This window comes from Paramacrobiotus metropolitanus, unplaced genomic scaffold, assembly GCF_019649055.1.
Source record: "Paramacrobiotus metropolitanus isolate TYO unplaced genomic scaffold, Prichtersi_v1.0 Parri_scaffold0000014, whole genome shotgun sequence".
NCBI lineage: Eukaryota > Metazoa > Tardigrada > Eutardigrada > Parachela > Macrobiotidae > Paramacrobiotus > Paramacrobiotus metropolitanus.
Window position 1 is genome coordinate 361,884 of NW_026570234.1, and position 21,085 is coordinate 382,968.

A 21,085-nucleotide genomic window follows, 5' to 3' on the forward strand; every position below is an offset into this window, starting at 1 on the left:
TTACCAAAATGTTGCAATCAGATCCGGAACTGCAAGGTTGAACTTGTCTGTCTGACTACTTTATAGCCATTGTCCGTTACGAAGCCTTCTCCGGATTCGCGACCTTTTCAAACGTTCTGCAATAACTGCGCAACCTACTTCTATCGTATATAAAAACTAGCGATCGTAGCCGATTCCGTTTTTTCGTCTCCTCATTTTGGCAGTCCAACTTTTTCTACCCGCAACGGTGAATATTTTCATATAGCCGCTGGTCGGCCATAATACATTACACAGCCAGATTATTTTAGGAAAGCAGTTTTTTTTAAATTTTCGGTTCCCTTTACGGTGTTCTAATAATATTTTACCATGAATTTGAGCGCGGTATGTGTTGCCTTATCATTGGTCATCGGTTGCGCGGTGTGCGCACCGATTAATACCAATTCCACCGACACCGGCATGAGTACCGAGCAGATGCAGTCCATCCGCCAGCAGTTTGAGAAGGAACAGGCCGAGGTTAGACGCAAACAGGACGAAGAAGCCTTCCGTCAGCAGCTGCGCCAGGAGAGCCAAATTCAGCAGGAGAACCTCCATGATGCGGCGCCGATTGGAGCAGGATCTAAACTCGTGCCGGGTGTGCCCATTATCCCCACTGTGCCGGTTGTGCAGACGGTAGGCGGTACCGGATCGGCGGTTCCCATTGTGCCCGTTAAAGTGGATATCACCACTACCACCGCAACTCCCATGATTCAGGTAATGCGCTCCTATTAATCTTTGGTTAATTTTTTTGATAAGATTAATTTGAAAATGTAATGTACTTGAGAATGTAATTTTGCAAATGTAATTTGCGAATGCGAATGTAACTGCATCAGTACATAACAATATTAACCATTTCTTTGTGCACGTGGGTAGACTTTGAACAGATATTGGCGTGCATATCGAGTTTTAATTTTCTCGTACAGACTGAGTGCAATGAACTAATTATACATGAATCCTTGTAAATTTTAATGCATTTCGAATTGCCTAGTTTAAACTTAAATATCAGTAATGCCATTCCGCGTTGTATCAAAGGTCATCCATATCCGCCCGCGACTTTGTTAATTATTTTCTTACATCCGTTTTAGGGAAGGGCCGATGACACGGATGCGGTGCTGCGAGCCTTCACTGACCTCCTGACACCCAAGATCGGCGGCAACATGATCCCGAAAGGCCCCCCTGCCCAGCCGGCTGCTGCCACTGCCTTGCAGACTGCCCAGCCTCAGGTGCAGCCGGTAGCCACTGCCCCCATGGCAACTGCCGGCATGGATCCGCGTTTGATGCAGTTTCCCATGGCCGGCATCAACGGTGGCGGCATGAACTATCCCATGGGTGGCCTGCAGGCTGCTTTACCGCAGACCGTCTCCATTCCCATGGCCGCCATTCCTCTGGCTCGTTCGGACCAGCAGCAGCTTCCGCAGACCCAGCAGGCCAACCCGGCATATGGACAACAGCAGCTGATGGCGCGCGACATGAACGGCTATCCAACGATGGTGGACCAGCAGACTCTGAACAGCTTATACGGAAACCAGGCCGCGCTGCAGCAACCCGTATACACCGGAACTGGGATGTAAATGAACTGTTGTAGTAAAGTTTGAATTTTTTTATTGTTTTGAATTTTTAATGCGGATGTGGTAATGATGGTCACTTGCAGTCCCTTGATGAGTCTAATAACTATACCTTCTACTTCTGTCATGAAAAAATTGCGCTAATAAGACTTGCAACAAACTGATAATCTCAGTTCAAAATGCGTATCAAATTACCGATAGGATAGGTACACCAATAAAATATTATTAAGTATCAATAACGATGAACAACTCAAGGTAGTGCGAAAACAGAATCGGACTTCCGTTCTGGAAATCCATCCAGATTATGTTCATAATTCACAGTCGATGGAGATTTAAAGATAAATAAATGGAACAATAGCATAGCTCATAAATCGACATTTTCTTTAATAAATCCGCAGATGCGAAGGCAGGCACAGACTTTAACGCACAAATTTGATTACAACTCAGCTCCCGCGGACGTGCTTGTCCTCTGATGGCGAATTTGTTCCGCTGCTGTTTTCCGTCGATTACGCTGCAAGAACAACATAGGTAAGAAACCAACATCTCCGTGAGTAAAAAAACCAATCAACCTCAATTCATCGTGATGCTGCAAGCAACTGTCCAACCGTTTCATCCCCATTACAAAACTTCTTACCATTCCCGATGTCGTCGGCGTAACGTCGATAACACTGCTGATGAGTTTCTTGCCAGCATCGCGATTCAGAGCGCGCTCAGCTTCATCGAACAGCGCAGCAATCTGCGGATCGGAGGCGCGTTCTCCGGCTTCAGCTTTCAAATGCTGCAGATCGGTTGTGGCACTGGCCATGGCATTCTTGATTTCATACAGGAGGTACAAATCGTTGCGTGCCTTGTTGTATTCTTCAATCACGCTCTGGTCGGCCATAGGATGCTCTTCCAAACCCAGTTCATTGGTCATGACTTTGATGGCTGTAGCTTTCTTCGTGCTGAGATTGTTCGGTAATTTAAGACAGCCGCTGCGGGCATAAACACCTGGAGCCTTCAGTTCGGGGAACTTTAAATCTGCAATAACCAATCAGCCGTTAAGGTGCCATGGATCAAAACAGAAAATAAAAACTTTTACGCTAAAATTATAAATAGTGGGCCATATTGCTCCAATATTGCTCTTACTAGCTTCCAAGTTCAGCATGAATCCAGCTGGTCCGGCATCCACACTTTTCCTTTTATCGCCCTTTTTCACTGTGGTGGCAGCCTTCTTTTTCTGTTTCGTACTCGTAGTCGACTGAGCTTTTTCGCCCGTACGCTGAACTGGACGAGAGCCCGGTGTCCGCGGTTCGGATCCGGTACGATTATGGAAATTCGTCAGCGACATCTGAATGGCACCATGGCGCCTTTCTCGTTCTGCCCGGTTGGATTTGATTTTTCGCTCCTGATCTTTAAGCTGTGCGTGCTCATCAATCTATCAAAAACCAAAATGAAATAACCAATCAATTAAACATTAATTCAACAAACTTAATTCAATTTTCCAATCAATCAACAAAAGTTCAAAAAACGAAAAACGTTACAAAAGAAAATTTCGATCGTGAAACGTAACATAAAAATGACAAAAATATAGGTTTCCCGTGCCCAAAAAGCTAATACAAATCAGTATCAATAAATTATTCCGTACCGCAAAACTTCTAACAGAGGTAGGACCGTAGGTGCTAAATTAGTAACAAAGCTTTCATACTTCTTCCTGCGTCCTTAATTGCAGACGGTCCAGCTGCAAACGTCGTTTTTTCTCCGAAGCAGCATCATAGGGTGGTAGCGGCGGCCGTTTATCATTTCTGATTCGCAGCATGAAATTGTACACATCTGTGAAACGCGCTCGCAGATCGACACAATCCCGCTTCCCGAACCGTTCCGTGTCCCAGAAATACTGCAGCACCTCGAAGCGCATATCGAACTGACTGACTAAATCCATCAAGTGGCGCGTCGCGTCTTCCGTCCACGAATCACCAAACTCCGACGGCATCATCTTGTACTCCGCCGAGGAGAATTTCGGCAAATCCAACGGCTCCACAAACGTATGGGGGGCTAGTTTAGAGAACGGATAATCCTTGTCCACATCCTCCGCTTTGCTCCAGTGCGAGAGGAACTTCTTTCCTTCGGGTTTGGCCAACGGATTGAACGCGCCTAACTGCCAACGTCGCGCGCGGCGCTTCTTATCGCGATGGATGGTCTTACGCCAGGATTCTGTGACCGGTGGGGTGGTGGGGATGGTGGTGTAGGTCTCCGGTAGATCCCCGTCGACAGCCATGATGCTGAAGAGCTCGCGCGACATTCCCTTGGGAATCTTCTTCGTCTTGGGCGTCTTGGCCGCTTTCGAGCCCGATGCACCAGTCGGAGGGCCTTCCTGAACCAACTGCGTGCGATCCACCGCCAGCATATCGTAAACATCTTTAAAAAACAAAAATTTATGTACCAAATGATCGATTTTAGCCAGGGAACTGGAGATCATCCAGAACCAGAACAATGCAGTTACTGCGATCGATGGGCAAAACTTACGATGTGCCATGGTTGCAATACGTTCACAAGATAAAAGCGGTACAACGGCGAAAACTCCTAAATGCGTAAAGTTTCGTGATTAGAATTTAGAACTGACTTCCAAAAATATCATAGATATCGGAGCAATCAAAAAAAGGGCTCAAAGAGATTTAAATATTTATCTAAAAACTCACAAGGTTAGGAAGAACTGAAGCGAACAACTTAAAAAGTATGGCGTACCGATTGCGCAAACGTTTTACGAACAAACGTTTTTTACTTTTCAATCAAATGTTAGACACAAATAAATCTGACAAATGTTTGCCAACAAATTTTTAACAAACAAATGTCACTGACAAATGCTTTCGTGAAAAGACAAATGTTTTTCACTATCAGACACATATTTTTCACTATCAGACAAATGTTTGTTGACAAACATTTGTCAGATTTATTTGTGTGTAACATTTGACTGAAAACTAAAAAACGTTTGTTCGTAAAACGTTTGCGTAATCGGTACGCCATAAAAAAGTACTTAAAAGTTAATTACAAACTGTGTAGTGTGTAACAAAACGAGCAGAAATAAGGCTACTGCTGGATTGTAGCGAGACGAGCTTATCATTGCGTTATCGTGTCCGGTCACTCCGGTCAGAGTCCGGTGCCGCGAACATTTACATACTTAAGAAAACATAGTATGCGAGCGAAAGAATAACTTCTTCTGAACTTCAACAAATTACGTAACGATACTGTACATTCGAACAGTTCCAAAAAGAAGTTTATCACTTTTATTCGTCATCTTCTACAAAAAAACGTGAGAGGGTCACAACTGAACACGTACATCCGTCCACCAACCTTCGTCTAATTCAACAGGTTCACAAGCAAAACTGGAAGTTTCACCTTATACATGCAACGAAGTGCGCAGTAAACAGTAAACGCAGGCACTTAAACCACCAATGTTAATATTGATCATCCGTCTGATATACCACTGTTTCCTCGTTTTGACAGCTTCGGAGAAGGCGCGTCGGTCCATGGTGAGAATGACCGCTCGGGTAATTCCTTCTTTAGATGCATTTGCCATGGCGTCCAACGCTTTAGGGTACAATGTTCTTCGGTCACACTTATGACGCTTCCCGAAAGGGAAATCTGATATCCAGGCATCCACGCTATGAGGTCGGAAAGGAAAAGCTGCCAAATCACAGTGCAGGACATCTACTGTTGACATAGTTTTGCCGGTTTTACTAGGCATTTCTTTGCAATTCCTCAGGGTGCTTTCGCAAGCTAGCGCAAAATTATCGCCGGCCAAGAAGTAAGTGCCGGGATAAGATGCAGCCGCTTCGAGGGGGATTGATCCGCTTCCACACATGGGATCGCATACGATGTCGCCTGCGCAATCACGAAAGTTATTAGATTTACACTCTGATACACCATAAATAGAAGCGGCTTCTAGCCTATCCAGTACATCCTGCTCTATCTGGCTTCGCTTTTCAGTTTCGAATTTGCTTTTGAAAGTTATCACCATGCAGTGATTCTTTGGTTGAAACAGGAAAAACAGCTCAAATTAAGGTAACAGAATATCGGAAATTTGAGGAAGTAACAAATAAAATGCACAGCACTCAAACTGTAATGATAAAGGTTCATAACAAATTTTAAAAAAATAACGATAACCATGTATTACGTAGCTGCAAGTTAAAAATAAGGAGCGTATTTATTTATACAACTCAAAAGTACTAGAAGTACTTGTAATGTAAACCGGCAAATATCTACAGAATAAAATAGCTAGGCAATGATTGTCTAGCTGATATACTTAGCTAGGCAATGATTGTCGGCATTCGTAAATACATACCCACCGGATTTAATTTCGGCTAGCCGGAGCATGCTGTACGAAATGGTACTCTTCAACGTACTTCGGCCAAAGTGAGTAATATTTCGTTTAAATAAAGGTTCTCTTGTCAACGTAAGACAGACGCGGACCCGCTCGCCATCCACAATAAGCACAGCCTCCACATCGTAATCCGTCAAATTAACTTTCCACTCGAAAGCTGTATTCAGTGCTCCACCAAATGCCGGCATAGCTTCCTGCGAAGTAAAACAATGCTTTCCGCTTCTGTAGCATGTGGCACGGTACGATGGAACGAATTCAGTTGGAGGCAGAACACTCTTGGGAATATCAATCTGATTCCGCTGGAATCGGTCCACTTCCAACTGCTGCATGGCTGCTTTCCAAACCGCGAATCCCGTTTTCCAGTCCACATCATCGCGGATCGCGATCGACTTCACCTGCTGCAGCGCAGTTTCCTTCGTATCACTAAATGCAATGTTATTTTCTAACAAAACCGAGTACAGATTGTCCACACTGCGCAACGTGAAGATATCGTTTATCCTGGATAAAGGCACACTGAAGAATATGGCACCGCGCTCGGTTGTTATATCCGAAACATCAGAACCAAAATGCTCCTCGCACTCTTCGCGTGCAACACTTTCAAACCCAGACACCACCGTTCCGTATATTCGACAGGCTTGCGTAGGAAGTAGAAACTGGGAATCCTTCGTCTCCATGGATCAAATTGTTACGTCGCAGCCAACATCAAGTTTTCGTAGATCTTCTGACAAGTCCTAACAATAACATAACAAACTTCAGCGGGTTGTTTGCGACAGTTTGTGACTGTTTGTGGCAGTTTGTACAAGCCCATCCAACAATTCTTTGACCGCTGTAAGCGCAGCGCATATAAATCGCGCACAGTAATGCAAATACGCATCGTAGTGTATTGGCAGATATATTTATAAATATTCAACCAATAATAATATATTAGATCACAATTAATCGACCATTATTAGACCAACGTGGAATCAATCATCTTTAGCCCGGGCATGTTGCAATCAGTAATTTGAAAGTAATATGGATATTAAGTACCACCGCGATATTGTATTGCAAAGCAAAGATAATACTGATACAAAAGCATAAAATTAATATAAATCATGATGGCAATAAATAATGCTAAACATATTACGTTGTATATCACAGATACAGTAACTGCAACACATGCAGATTTGTTGCTTATTTACGCTGAATACGCAGACCCATGTGGCGTGACGTGTCGAAGCACATTAAATGGCTCAAGCCCACGTTTCTTTAAATTCCCGCTTACAGCGGTCAAAGAATTGTTGGATGGGCTTGTAGTTTGTACCAAGCTGTTTGTCAGTTTGTGGTAGTAAACTGTAAACATCAAAAACCCAACAGACCAGTCTGAATGGTGGTCCGGAAGTGTACCGAACCACCCAGGGTGGTAAGCGTAATGTCCACAAAGTCACTATTTATCAGGCACCTCGCTGGTCCACGCCTAAGTCTTCGCCACTCCACGCTACATTTCCATTTCTCCCGAGTAGATGAAAAAATTTGAAAAACAAAATTTCAAACTTTGCTTGGACGAATAAGTTATACAGTAACTCACTGTAACTGTAAAAGTGATACCAAGTACATCGAAGGATGTATTGTTTTTGGTTTTCTACGTAGTGCTTCGGAAGCACAATCTATTTCTAATGTTATTATCAGCCCTAAAAACTCGAATTACTTACCTTTACATGTTCATCACGTACTGATGCTTAGGAATGGATATTTCCGCTACATTTCGGGGTCTCTGTAAAGCCCGAAAATCGTTGGAGCAGCATCTGCAGAATGGATCTGATATGGGAAGTGGGAATATTCATCGGAAAAAGGCACCCGACACGGCTGGTGTCAAACGCGAGACATCGCCATTTCAAAAGCATGCCATTGAAATAGTAAGTTTATGTTGTACTTGTAGCTGTTACAGCGTGGCTGGATGAATTGCATATCAAACTGGACCACACGACTACACGTAGTCTTCAGCTTTGTTCTTTGCAAATGCTTCCGAAATAACAGAAAGTTTTACGAAACGTAATAATTTGTAAGCTTTCACCTTCATATTTTGTTTCAGTTAAATCTCTTGGCACAAGCCCGAGATTACATCTTAGCACATAGAAAAGAATATCTGGATTTCGGTGAGTTGTGACTTATGATTCTGGAATGCGCACACTTCTTAATTTATTAATATCCTCTGCAGAGGTGGGATCGGAATCTAAGCGCGTGGATCTTGAAACAGAAGCCTTACGACAACTGGAATGTTGCTCTGATCATCTTGTGTCCTTACAAAAAGATGGTAAATTGCAAATATTGCACTCCGTAGCTATTTGTTAACACGTAGTGTTGTTTAGCCGTTTTGGATCGCCGTTCGTAACATTTTGTAAGTTTTGTTTTTTTTTGCCTGACTTCTCAGTTTATAGGCTCCACAATGTGGCGAACTGGCGCTGGCTTACTTAAATTTGTTATAATAATTTACCGTTATACATTTATAATAGATAACAAATAGTACCTACCATTTTTCCGAAACGTATTTGACGTTTGTGTAAATTTATTCGAACTGATTTTAACACAGTTATTTGATAGTGGAACACAATCGAGTTCAAGTGAAACAACACAGAAGCGCTGTGGTCACCATCCTAAAGAACTATATGACAAGTAAGTAGTTAGCGTATGCTGGCTTAGTTGTAGAAGCTCAGTTTTTAACTGTTGTTGTTTAAGCTGTGTGTTTTATTGGAAATCGATCATAAAGCAAGCAACTGTGGATATCCACAGACCATTATTTATTCCAACTGTTCCGTATTTTGTTTTCCGGTTTTACTTAAATTTTTGCAAATGATTCGACTTCGAAATTTTTGCAAATGAATCTCCAGTTTCGCTAGACATGCCACACCGCATCGCCGTAATCCTTAGCAGCGATGTGGGATATAATACCAATTTAATTTTTGAATATTTTTATTTGTATTTGTTGGATCGTAAAATACTTGTGTAAATATTTGAACGAATTTTGTGATCTGTTGCAGCGGTATCTAAACTTCTTACTGATCAACAGGAGTTACGGGTCAATCGAGCACTGGAACATGCGAAGCTGTAAGCAAAGGGTTTTCGTCTACAAAAGAACATTCATAATATTCGTCATTATCTGCAGTGTAGTCTGTAATTAACTTCAGTTCAAAACTGGAAAGCATGGGTACGAAAAGAGTGCCGAAAAATCGCCCGGACCGTGATGGGAAACGACTTAGGAACGATGGAAACGACTCAAATGGTAAAGCGTCGTTATAACAGTGGATATACTCATAATAGCGTATTTATTTGAAAGAGTTGACTGTAATTTGCAGGCCATGCTCACCATGTAATGCTCGAAGAGGATCAGTTACACTCTGCTCCCACCAAGGAAATATTTTCCGCCGATGAGCTGCAAATGGTTGGTTCATTATGGTGAATCTTAGTGCCCAAAACGTTAACTTTTTCCTAGCATATCAGATTGTATTTTGTTGTGGTGATGATTCTATTACTTTAAAATACCGCAAAAACATTCTTTTTATGCAGTTTGAAAATGAAAACGCCAGTTTATACCAAGAACTCAGTGGAATGCAGGACGAAATTAAGTATGCACGATGTTCGATTCAGATCATGTAGTGTTACTACGAGTACTGTGTATAAATTGTTAGCAATCGTTTCTATTTGGATTTCAGACGTATAGAGAATCAAATGAATGAAATCTCAAAGCTGCAGAACATTTTCACCGAAAATGTGCTCGTACAAGTGAGTTTTATTGTTTTTTATTGCGACAGATTTCCACGATGCAAATTGCAGCTGTCGTATGTGATGCGCTTTTTTGTATGCAGGAACAGCAAATTGACGACGTTGCTGCGACTGCTGTTAGTACGACGGAAAACATAAAAGCTGGAAATATTGACATTCGAGAGGTAAGCAAAGCGGTTGCAGAATGGATGATCGTTTTGTGATTACGAATTGTTGGTGATTTTGAGGAATGGGCTTCCGGTGCAGTAGTTGTGTGAGCTTTCTCCAGCATCTCTTGGAGCTACCGGACATACCTCTTAATAGTAAAAAGCTAAATTTACTGTCATAGTAATAATTGATGCATTCTCATTTTGGGTAGGCCATCCAAAAAACGGCTTCTTTCCGGGCGTGGATTTTGTTCGTCGTATTGGTACTGTCGTTCACTCTTCTTTTCCTGGATTGGTACAACGACTGAGCCTTTTTGCCTTGAAAAAAGCGGAGTCTATCGGAGCCTTCCACGAGAGATGATGATGCCTTCCACGAAAAATTGATTGAGTTTTGTGTTGCTACAGGCGTTACGATTATAGCGCCAGGTTTTATTTAACTCTGTGATATTTGCCGGTTTTTTATACTGCTCTGCAGACTACTATAAGCAAAGAAAAAGCTTGAAAAATTAAACAGCTGGGAGTGTCTGGCAGTCATCATTAAATGCGTACATAAATTTTGCACGAACAGGGTGGCGATGGTTATTTGAATAACAGTGACGCGGTTAAGTGATTAAAATTAAGGAAGCTGGTTACGGATCTTTTGGGAAAGATATTGATTTGGGACCTGCTCACGTTCAGTTTGCCATGTGTTGCCATTTCAATGCCGAAATGACTGGGTGTGGATCGCCGCAATGTAAAGACGTTCATCAAAGCCATTTGGGATTTCTAATTGACAGTTATTTATCTGATTAAGGGCCATATACAGGTTACGCAAGGCTAGGATTAGGCTTCTCTGGCAACGTTTCGCATCGGTCCCGCTGACAAGAGAGATGTCAGCTACACCGCGCTAATTGTTACTTAACGTGTTACAACGTTTTTCATACAATTTCTGTTTGTAGACACATGAATAGTTTAGTACGGGCTTTTGATGTCTTTTATTCGGCATCAATGGCCAATCAAATTATTAATTTATTCTGCATATGCAGTTGGGTTGACAGGTGCAGAAGAAACTGAAACAGTGACCAAGCTGTGACCTTTCAATTAAATGGCAGCGCGCTGTAAATTTTTTTTCATTCACGAACACTTATCAGTACGTATCTTTTTGTTGATTGACTTTCCAAAGATTAAATTACGCTTCCATGTGAATATTGTGTGCAGACAGCCGTTTATACTGTATATTGTATATGTGCGAAACAATCACTGGTATGCAGCTTGTTATAACCGATAATTATGTTGATAAATCGATTTATGTTCAAGACGGTAATTCCAATGGTTCATTGGTATGCCGATTGTTTGTTGTCTTTTGCAGATGCGCGACGGAAGAGCTTCGATCGATAAAATAAGTAGCATACTTTTTCTGATAGTAATCTTGCATCATTCACAATAATTAGCGGTCTCATTGGAAATTATCAATTATCAAAGGATAAGATAGTTAAGATTTCTCATGACAAGGGTACGACCGACCACCGCCATGCAGACATGCCCAGAATAACTAATAACGGTTGTATTCCTGGGAAGAAGTCGCTGCCGTATGACTCAAGATGCCGGATTTATTAGTCCAGGAATGCGAAGAATGCGACTGGAATTATTTACTTCAACGATTCTGCTACTAAAAGGGATCGGAACAGCTCATCGTCAGTGAATCAAATTAGCACCTAACCGAAGTGACAAGTAGTATTTTGTTTGCCTAAATGGCAATTGATGAAACAGATTATACAATTCAATAATTAACCGACACTATGTATACTGTCTCTGAGCAATGTTGTACTTTGCTCGCCAATGGATAACGACCTGGTGGGATCAGACACAAGAATTTTGTTTAGTGTACTGGTATTCAGGCGTTATGTTCATTCATTTGCAGGACAAAGGTCAGTTTGGGTTTAGCGATGTACAGTACTCGTACGCGAATAACAACAACTGAACAACACAATGATTATTATTATCCTGACGGCGCTCACCACCGGCTCATCCCGAAGCATGTATAAGAATATTAAGCGCTTGTTTCACTGGCTGACCGTTGGTGGTAGCGCACGTTAATCTAATTAGACCTTTTAATGTTTACTCATTCATTCACGGTGTGAGCTGATTAGTACCACCAAAGAAGAATGACTGTTTACATCTTCAGTGCAATTAGCATACGTTTGTCGATTGCTGATTAAGCATGAACTCGAAAAAAATGCTTGGATAATCTGGCGTCTTATTGTTACACGTGCATAATCTTCGCATATCTCACAATTGTCGTGTTTTGTTCACGATGCAGCAGCCTGTATGGACTTAACATTGAACAATAATAATTAACGTCATACGGTATTTGTGTGGCATTACTGCAATGCGCGAGCTTTGACTATGCTCATGCTATTTGTATTTCTGCGTGGTGAACCGAATACGATAATACAGAAAGAAACATGTATGTTATGAAATATTAAAATAGCTTTAAATGGGACTGCATTTATTTCTTTCGTATTGTAATGTGGTAAATATAATGTAAATACGAACATCGATCGGCTCATTTGTGTGATAAATATTATTGTAGTTACATGATTTACGTACATCAGTTTGTCTTAAACTACAACACCCTGCAACGTGCTATGCAGCAATGCAGTTCGTATCCGGCGGTGTTCGTAAAATTATCTGGCCGCCTGTATCACACAAAATCTAAAACAAGTGAACTGGTGTTTGGTGCGATTTGATCTTAATATTTTATTTGTTACCGGGTGTGGTTCAGATAGTTGTAAGTTTACCGAATAAAATAAGCATAACACAGCGTACGGACTCGATGTCAGCGCGACGTGGGCGTTTATTTATTATTGAACGATTTGTGCATTTACAACCAAATGATACATTTATTAAGCAGTAATGTTTTGATTTGGGTTTTGTTCGTCACTTTATTTCTAAGACAGTAAATGACCTGGTGGTTGAATATCAGTTCACCTCGTGGTATAGCACCATGAGCCAGCAAAATGCGCGGAAGTGGTTCCATTGACTGTGGTATTTTTGGTTACAGTACCTGCTACAAAATTACAACAGCCCCGTCAGTGAGTAATACTTCCAGGTAAGCGTAGTAAAACACACTCCCTTATACGTACTTCAGCATTTGTCTGACTGTGAATACGATGGAATAAATGCCGCACAGTAAACAAACAGACACACGCTGTGAAGTATCAATTATCCGAACAAACCTCAACGAAACGCGTTATAAACATGCCTTGCAATAATAATTATCATTTCGTTTGATCATTCTAACACTGAAATGTGTGAAAAAATGCCACGCAATCGGTAATCTATTACGAAACCGACAAATTACACCGACGCTAGTTCTTGTTAACAAGCCTTAATTGACTTTTGTGGTTACTTTGATTTTCATGATTTGTAAGTTAATACTCTTAAATTTTAATGCAATCCAAATTGAAAGAACATCAAAATCCTTCACGTTAAATAATAATTCATGTGCGTAATTAATCAAAGAAGTTAGTAGTAGTAAGTAAGTGAATACGATTATATCATGAAATATAAAGGTCAACATTTCACCTTTATTTTTGTAAGCAGATGTAATCCAGTAAAAATAATTATACGGATACGGTAATCGGTCGAGGTCTGTAAAAGTCGTATGATGATCGATGCCGTGAATAATTGCTGCTTTACCGGTAAACGTAACACATCCCACTATGTAGTATGTTACATGTACAGTACTGGTTTGTTCCCTGACCCTGATTTTTGCCGCATTAATATTATAATGGGTTGCCTTACATTTAGCGACGGGACATAGAACGGGCGATTTTGAAGGGTTAAAGTGTCTAACAAAACAGCACAAACCGATCCCAGTGCTCCGCTGGTCTCTCGGCAATTTAATAATTTACCTTGTCCAATTAAACTACCGAAGCTGGGCGTCGCACAGAAAGTATTATGTAGCAGCTGACGAGATAGAAGCGGATACAAGACCGGAACTAGCGTTTTCGCACAAAAGCGCTCTTTGTGTCAGATGCTCTCCCACACGCTTCACATGAAAATCACTTCGTATGTTCTTGAGCATTTGTTTGTACCACGCCCTTACGTAAGAGGTAAAAACAATTGCACTGCATGTATTATATTGGCAGTGCAAAGGCGAAAGACGTACATATTCCATACAAAACTGATACAATTGCAACTCCTCCGTTATTGTTGTCCTCTTGCGCTGCTTCACGCACTGAATGCACTCTGAGCGGGCACAGAGAATCCCGAGAGGGTTCCGCGCTTAACGAGTCATGGTACACTGTTCCAGTTACCTTTACCGGCGTGGAACAACGTTCCAGACAAAATAACAGTGTCCACAACAGCGCATTTCCGTAATCACAACCTACGCCACTTACGTCGGCAGTGGAACCATTTGTAAATCTCGGAGTGTTTGCACCAATTGTGTGACTTGGTCTTGATTCCTTTAGGGAATTTGACGGCTTACGCACAGCAAAGTAACACAGTACTTTCAGTATGCTTTTTTACAGGAAAAATACGATACGAGTATTTATTTAGAACTATATAGGATTTAGATAATTGTAAAAACGTTTAAAGAGTTGATTGAAAGTCAGCTCATTTAGATGTAAACTACCAATGAAACCTAAACAGGACCTCTGCTATTTTTAATAATACAGTACAAATGCAGATCACTCCTAAAATATTTATTACGAACAATATTATATAATGCATTATTCTATCTAATATACGTTTTCTACGATGTGTTTAAACATGTATTGTACTCGTACATGCAGTATATCATCGCGTAATTAGTGTGCAATCCATAGACTGCCGCATTCCGACAGAAAAACATTCACGCACATTTAAATGTTTATCGGCCAAAACCTTTATCAAGAACGAAAATGAAAACCAAGAAAACGCAACAGCAACCGACAACAAATGTTGTTCATATTCAGCTGAATTTTATGAGCTGAATATGGATGCATAATATCCTGGAAAAGGTCACGGACAACCTTTTATCAAGAAAAGACAAGTGCTGCATCATGAAAGTCACCTACGCTTTTAAAAATAGGCATTGAATCTATGTCACTGTGTTAATTATGGTTTGGAGAACGCTCAACGACACTAAAGACGGGAAAATTGCCTCATCAACGCAGTGCGCCCGAACAGAATCTGTTGTTAGTGGAACTTGAATGCGCAGTGCGCACTTTGACTTTTTACCTTGTACCGCAGTGACGTCACGCGTAATGGAAGCCTGTGCCGGACAGGACCTTCTACCCTTAATGTATCATAGGGCGTGCTTGAACTTTAATTTCATACTTGGAAGTACGCGCTTAATAAGTATATTATATTTTACAGAAAGCGTCATTCGGTTATTCAGCTCAATATACACTTGCGTACTCACATGTAAATTATGTAACATAATTTTGGAAGATGCAATTTACACTATCACGAATGCCCACCTCGTTTCCTGGCAGCTTTGCTTATAAAATTTTACATATGTAAGCGATCCGACAGCAATTAAAAATCTTATCAGACTTTTAATTATCGCATGTTGTTGACATTTGACGTTCCGGTTCTGAAACGCTACGACGATTGGTAAATCGAAGGAAAAGGCAGCAAACTATAATTACCGGTTCAAACAACATGTTTGCAGCTTTTTTATTAACTTTCAGACGTGATTACACCCGGACTTGTTTTATGTAGAAATCACTCACAGAGATACACCTTTAGGGACACTTCCTATTTCTTACGTGAAAAATATTGATTGACTGGCTGTTATCACGGAATTTCCAAATTTTTCCCAGCCTCTGTTTGGTTTTCATGACGAATATACGGAAGCTGCGCTTATTAATACAAAAACAGTGTGACCGCTAGCGATTTAATCGTGCAAACCAAACATGAAAACTGTCATTAATTATAGTCTGGCACGCATTATTAATTTTCCACATTCGGAAAATGTACCGCTATGTGTGGTACGAGTACATATGTACTGTAATTTACACTAATCGTCAGTTGCGCAACCACAACACAGTGAACACACGGTTTCGCTGTGCACCTCTACGTGAAGACAGCCAACCAATCGCCGACGACAGAATGGGTGGGAGCAATGAGCGCCAGACACCAAAAAGTATAAAAGCTTTAGGTTTTCACCAGTTCATTGTCTCACATCACCAAAAAGATTCCTTTTTGAAGTAAAAGCATTTCTGCGAGCTTAATACCTGCTTTGTGAATGAGTTGATTTCTAAAACCTTCTGAATTGTTGATGAGTCTGGGTAGTATTCTTAAACAGTTGTCAGCTTACCGATATCCAACGCATGTGGAACCGAATCTTATGATAACCACTGGTCAGCGACATTTTTTCAAGTGATCCCTTTTTGATCCGGCGCTACATTTAGCCTCTTATACCCAGCAATAACTTCTATTGTTAGTCAGGATGAATCGGAGAAATAGGGAAATACTACGGAGCGGTAAGTGTTAACATGCTTTCGTACAGGCAGGCTGAGGCAGCCAAAACACGCGCAACAAGTACGAACCTGCAACAACAAAGTTGTGGAAAATTATTCTTAAACATAACCTGAAGATGTCCTGGATTGCATAGCGAAATTTTTTAAAAAGATTTTTATCGAAAATCATCGCTTTGGCAGGCATCGCTTTCTAATTTAACCACAACGGTGCGTGTATAAAGGATGATTACATCCACCGGAAACCGTAGAAGCGTATATCTATTGCGCGGTTCTTTGGGTGTGTCGTATTGGGAACCTACGCAATATCCCTACCACACTGAGACATATCCTGTGCCCTTCAATATTAACTGATAGTGAGCGTTGGAGATGATTTAGCTTCGCACGTTTGTTTAAAAAATCTAGTGATTTTTCAATCAGGAATTAACTAGAAAATTACTTATGTCACAGCCAAGAACATGTTCCAATAAAATTTTGATTAAATGATAAGATAAGCTCAATGGAGTGCGTTAGAATAAATGATTTGTTTAGCATAATATCAAAAGCCCTTTATAAAAATAAGTTTATAACTATTGAGCAAATCACTTTCACCGGAGTTGAAATTTACAAAGTATAAACTGAAAAATTAGCAAAAATACTTCTAAATGAGACTTCGATCACACCGGTCAATCAACTGATTTTAAAATGTAGTGTAACGCAATACCAACACTATATTAATTGATCAATCTGATTGATATGTATGGTTTTACCAGATAACTATCTGATACAAATATATCTTACCCAGCATTGGTTGAGTTGGTTTGTTGGTAATTGGTTCCTACCTCTAAATTCAAACCCGTTTCCCAGCATAAAATGAGCAGACATGATGAGTCACACTTATGCGGCAGTAATACATGGCCGCTACTGATTGACCAGCCGGCTTTCACTAATATTTGAACGAACAGCTACGATATCGTCTCATTCACGTAGGGCGTAATAATAAATCAGGTCACGAGTTTTTTGAAGATGTCTTATGACTATCAGCATGTGCGTTAATTAAGAAAGTAAAATGATGCAATATGCCGATTATTTATCGCATTTTTATAAAGAAAAATGTTCAGCCGAAAAGCAGAATAGGAACACATGTTCCAGCATGCTCTTCCTGGACTGGTCAATAGACCGTTGACACACTGAGCAGTTGTACAGTAAGAACGGTCAGCGCCACAGCATTCTTGACACCTCGTTCGTAGCGATGACATCATTGCACTCAAGGCCTGCGCGCTGAGAAATATAAAGCGGTCTGTGTGTGTCACGGGAGGACAATGTCCACTTAAAATGATTCACAACTTTGGATTGCGGAATTTCCTAATGCTCCATTTGCACATCCTAGATAATTACGGCACATGCTTTAAGAAAATGTTCGCGTGTCCGTTCTCTCACTCTACCGTTAGTTTAGTAGGTTTTGTAGTTGAAACGCCTTTTGCATCTTTATTCAACCCGTGCGCATGAAAAAACCAACGTATTCGTTGATTGCAGGTGTGTGGTGCACGATGATCGTATTGTGCATCGTAAGGACATCCCATGCTTCACCAACAAACTTTCCCTTTGCCGCACTACGCCGGCAACCAAGGAATTTTATCACTCCCTACTGGTTGAGTCCTTGTGGCGAAAGTGGAACCGTAACGGCCAGCAAACCTCTCAGTTTCCAGCCGAGTTCGTCTAAAAGCCTGAAACACCATTATTTGGCCATTCGAAACTACGCGGAAGCCTTGGATAAATTGGTGCAGGCTTTGGAAACAAAAAAGGTAAGAATCGCCCTTATATTCAAAACATTTTGATGACGATTACCTGTATCTGTACTGGCAAACTGATTACGAGATACGTTAAGACTTAAGTTCTGAGGCAGTTAAGATAACAGCTAATTACAACGAGCTAACATGCGTCACCAAAAAAAGGGCAAAGGTACGATTGGCCATTAATTTATCTTTAGCGCTGGAATGACCTTTTCATGGGGTATTTTCCCACATATCGGGCGCTAATTAAAAATATCATTGGTCCACTTAAATTCGATGACGCGCTAGGTGTTACCATTTGTTGGGGGAATAATGAGGGTGAACACCCATAATCTCCATAGTTAGAACACCAGAGAGCCATGATAGCCGGGCATTATTTGGGCGATGCTGCGACTCCCCCGTCGCAGTGCGCCGTGTTTATTATTCTCCCGAGAACCATCCAGCATGCTCAGCCAGTCCCGGTGCGGCCCAAACGGGCCGGTTGTTGCCGGCTGACATTTCCAAGCTTATTTACCAAACAAGCAATCATATCCTGGACCGGTTGCGCACACGCGCTTCACCGTTTCAATGACTGGCAATTTTTGGCACAGGTGTAGTTTTATCTTCAGAACGAACACGCGAGAATACTGCATCCTTTTCGAAATCTGAAAATACCCTTGATGCTGTTTTTAAATCGTCCCGGTCATAACAACCACGATTAAAGAGGCGTATGATCAAACAAACAACAACGGCGCCCACATGTACAAGTACACGCTATAAAAATAAGGTACTTAGCTTGAGCAACTGTACGCGTACCTACACCACATTGCTGGAGTTCATTGCTGTATAATTGTTATCGAAAACGCGATGTGCGTGAGGCAAAATATATTGTCGCATAACAGTATAACACCAACAAAAAAATAAGAATACTTATCATGACTGAATGATTTTTCTCTTGTAGATGGGTGGCGATCCATATCTTCCAAACCAAATTAAGCAGTTCAAACTGGATAAATTTCCCCGGCCGCCTACATTCAGTGACAACGTCGTGAGTGCTATCGTTGGTCAATCCCCGTCAACGCTCTTAGTGGAAGTCTACCGATTACTGCAGATTGTGGCCGTGCATTTGAGTAGCACGGAATCGGACGAAATCGCCTTTGAAGGCCGCTACCAGGACGATCTGGATGATTTACAACGCGGTCCCAGTGGCCTACAGGCCCTTATGTGCTCGGTACGGCTGGGCATGAAGCATGCCGGGGTTGATCCGGTCGACAACAGCGACGTACTGAAGACCATTTACACAACGCCGATTCGCGATTATTCCCAGCGAAATCTCCGGGATATACTGCGCCTGGATGGAACCAGTTATATTCTCGAATATGTTAAGACCGTCTTCAATGAACTGTACGGGCAGTCGACGCAAAAGTAAAGGTCAACTCATCGATGGCCATTTTCATGGCATTCACACTCGACCAAAGAATCTCTCTCGGTATACGATGCATTCAATGTTCCAAAGAGAACGCGCGTCCGTCGCGTCCGTCATACCTCTTCGCAATGAATCTCACTCGGTTTAGCTGGTTTGTGTTCAGCTGCTCGTCGTTTATTGCTGTCAAAAGCAAGTCCAAAGATTGCTGGTGAAGTTGTTGGGGTTTGGTATTCCTGTTTGGATTGTGATAAAACCGATGAAGTTGCTGCAGTGCACGGATGTCTTTTAACTTATTTATTTATTAATGTTATGGATGTTTTTGTGTTCCGTTATTTATTGAACCGCACCTTTTTGTGGTATTGTCAAAGTTTTTGATACTCTTGAGAAAGTTTTTAATTTTTTTATATTTAAACCTCCTGATGTAAATTTATTTGTACAGTTGTGTACAATTATTTGTATGAAACTCTGTATTTTGGTTTTTGTATGTGTTTTTGCATGCTCACTCATCGGGTATATTACCCGAGCTTTGTATTGTCGAGAACGCATTTCGGAGACAGATGCACAAATGCACCGGCTATATCAATTAAAATCCAAGAAAAACATCGAAAAAATTTTGAGCGGTTTCGACGTAATTCCCAAATACTAAAAAACAGTGTGGATTAAACCTAAGGTATGAACTTGGATTGAAGGATTTTAAATCAGCATTCAAAAATATGTGTAAAAAAATTGAAACTACGGCATACCGATGAAATATTTCACCTTTTTTTATCAGTACTTCTTTTATTTAAAGCTTACTGATTTAGACTGTCTTATGCAACGGGACAGCGTCCCGTCAAGGCATTTGAGGAAACAATGCCCCTTAAACAACGTGATCATCCGATAATAATGAAACAATATACTGCAGTATATGTAGTATCCCTGAGGCTTAATAGAACTACTACCAGATAACATTTCCAGAATATTAAATTATATTTGTGCTTCAATTATAACTTTGACTAAATTTGCTGCATACAGCATGCTTTTTTATTGCACTGGTAATCTTTAAAGTGCAACAGAACCACGTACAGTACGTACAGTCCGATTACAGATACTTCCGCACTGGCAGCGTGTCTTTCCATTTCCATCACTTGCATGACCATGAAAGGCACCATCATAATATCATGACGTCGGCGATTTGCAACTGCTATTGCGACATAACTGACTAATTAGGGATATTGCTATCGTTTAACAACCGAGTACATGCGCATTTAGTAATCCTAAAAGCAACATTGTGACAGTTCAGTAATCCGATCAATCTACCACGCGAGCCACACCTACGGAACCGTTTTGAACGGCGTAATGATCGCCCGGAAGTCCTTCGATATCGAAACGGGAACAGCCTAATCACAATAATTAATACAGATTTGAACCGTTGCGGAATTACCATGTCTTTGAAAGTCTTTTGTACGAGAAGCTACCGAATGTACACTGGAAAATTATCATGTCATGGTAATTTTATAAAACTACTTATGAACATGTAAAGTCTGTAAAGTTGCTTGTGATGAAATAATTTTTCGTGAAATTTGATTCGGCTCGTCTAGAGCCCGTCCGCCTCGCTCAAGGAGTGCCGCG

At 41.1% G+C, this 21,085-nt stretch overlaps 4 protein-coding genes across 5 annotated transcripts; 3 read left to right on the forward strand and 1 right to left on the reverse strand.

The window, feature by feature from the left end:
• The first annotated feature begins 205 nt into the window (after positions 1 to 205).
• On the forward strand, positions 206 to 1,795 carry LOC129584792 (uncharacterized). Its single transcript, XM_055477110.1, has 2 exons — positions 206 to 729; positions 1,101 to 1,795. Exons 1-2 carry the CDS (start codon positions 346 to 348, stop codon positions 1,584 to 1,586), a joined length of 870 nt encoding a protein of 289 aa, XP_055333085.1. The 5' UTR covers positions 206 to 345; the 3' UTR covers positions 1,587 to 1,795.
• On the reverse strand, positions 1,788 to 7,072 carry LOC129584794 (uncharacterized). The gene is given in 6 exon segments (XM_055477113.1): positions 1,788 to 2,091; positions 2,215 to 2,600; positions 2,709 to 2,997; positions 3,268 to 4,061; positions 4,956 to 5,441; positions 5,906 to 7,072. Coding segments are annotated over 6 exon segments (2,739 nt in total). The 5' UTR covers positions 6,615 to 7,072; the 3' UTR covers positions 1,788 to 2,016.
• Positions 7,073 to 7,427: 355 nt separating this feature from the next.
• LOC129584789 (syntaxin-18-like) lies at positions 7,428 to 10,372 on the forward strand. Of its 2 annotated transcripts, none has more exons than XM_055477106.1 (11): positions 7,428 to 7,835; positions 8,012 to 8,075; positions 8,138 to 8,233; positions 8,521 to 8,592; positions 8,958 to 9,024; positions 9,105 to 9,199; positions 9,273 to 9,358; positions 9,484 to 9,542; positions 9,630 to 9,699; positions 9,783 to 9,863; positions 9,927 to 9,997. In XM_055477106.1, the coding sequence occupies exons 1-11, from the start codon at positions 7,665 to 7,667 to the stop codon at positions 9,954 to 9,956; spliced, it is 891 nt and encodes a 296-aa protein (XP_055333081.1). In that variant the 5' UTR covers positions 7,428 to 7,664; the 3' UTR covers positions 9,957 to 9,997. The 2 variants fall into 2 exon arrangements, with proteins under 2 accessions (XP_055333081.1, XP_055333080.1); XM_055477105.1 differs by lacking the exon at positions 9,927 to 9,997 and adding an exon at positions 10,058 to 10,372 and having other exon boundaries at positions 7,429 to 7,835.
• Positions 10,373 to 16,014: 5,642 nt separating this feature from the next.
• LOC129584736 (uncharacterized) lies at positions 16,015 to 20,079 on the forward strand. The gene is made up of 3 exons (XM_055477045.1): positions 16,015 to 16,303; positions 17,813 to 18,081; positions 19,010 to 20,079. The coding sequence occupies exons 1-3, from the start codon at positions 16,270 to 16,272 to the stop codon at positions 19,475 to 19,477; spliced, it is 771 nt and encodes a 256-aa protein (XP_055333020.1). The 5' UTR covers positions 16,015 to 16,269; the 3' UTR covers positions 19,478 to 20,079.
• The last annotated feature ends 1,006 nt before the right edge of the window (positions 20,080 to 21,085 follow it).

Coding starts and splice junctions, on each gene's coding strand:
- LOC129584792 (XM_055477110.1), top strand. CDS start 346: ATGAATTTGAGCGCGGTATGTGTTGCCTTATCATTGGTCATCGGTTGC. Junction 730..1,100: donor CCGCAACTCCCATGATTCAG/GTAATGCGCTCC, acceptor CATCCGTTTTAG/GGAAGGGCCGATGACACGGA.
- LOC129584789 (XM_055477105.1), top strand. CDS start 7,665: ATGGATATTTCCGCTACATTTCGGGGTCTCTGTAAAGCCCGAAAATCG. Junction 7,836..8,011: donor AAAAGCATGCCATTGAAATA/GTAAGTTTATGT, acceptor ATTTTGTTTCAG/TTAAATCTCTTGGCACAAGC. Junction 9,025..9,104: donor GCACTGGAACATGCGAAGCT/GTAAGCAAAGGG, acceptor AATTAACTTCAG/TTCAAAACTGGAAAGCATGG.
- LOC129584736 (XM_055477045.1), top strand. CDS start 16,270: ATGAATCGGAGAAATAGGGAAATACTACGGAGCG. Junction 16,304..17,812: donor TAGGGAAATACTACGGAGCG/GTAAGTGTTAAC, acceptor CGTTGATTGCAG/GTGTGTGGTGCACGATGATC. Junction 18,082..19,009: donor AGGCTTTGGAAACAAAAAAG/GTAAGAATCGCC, acceptor TTTCTCTTGTAG/ATGGGTGGCGATCCATATCT.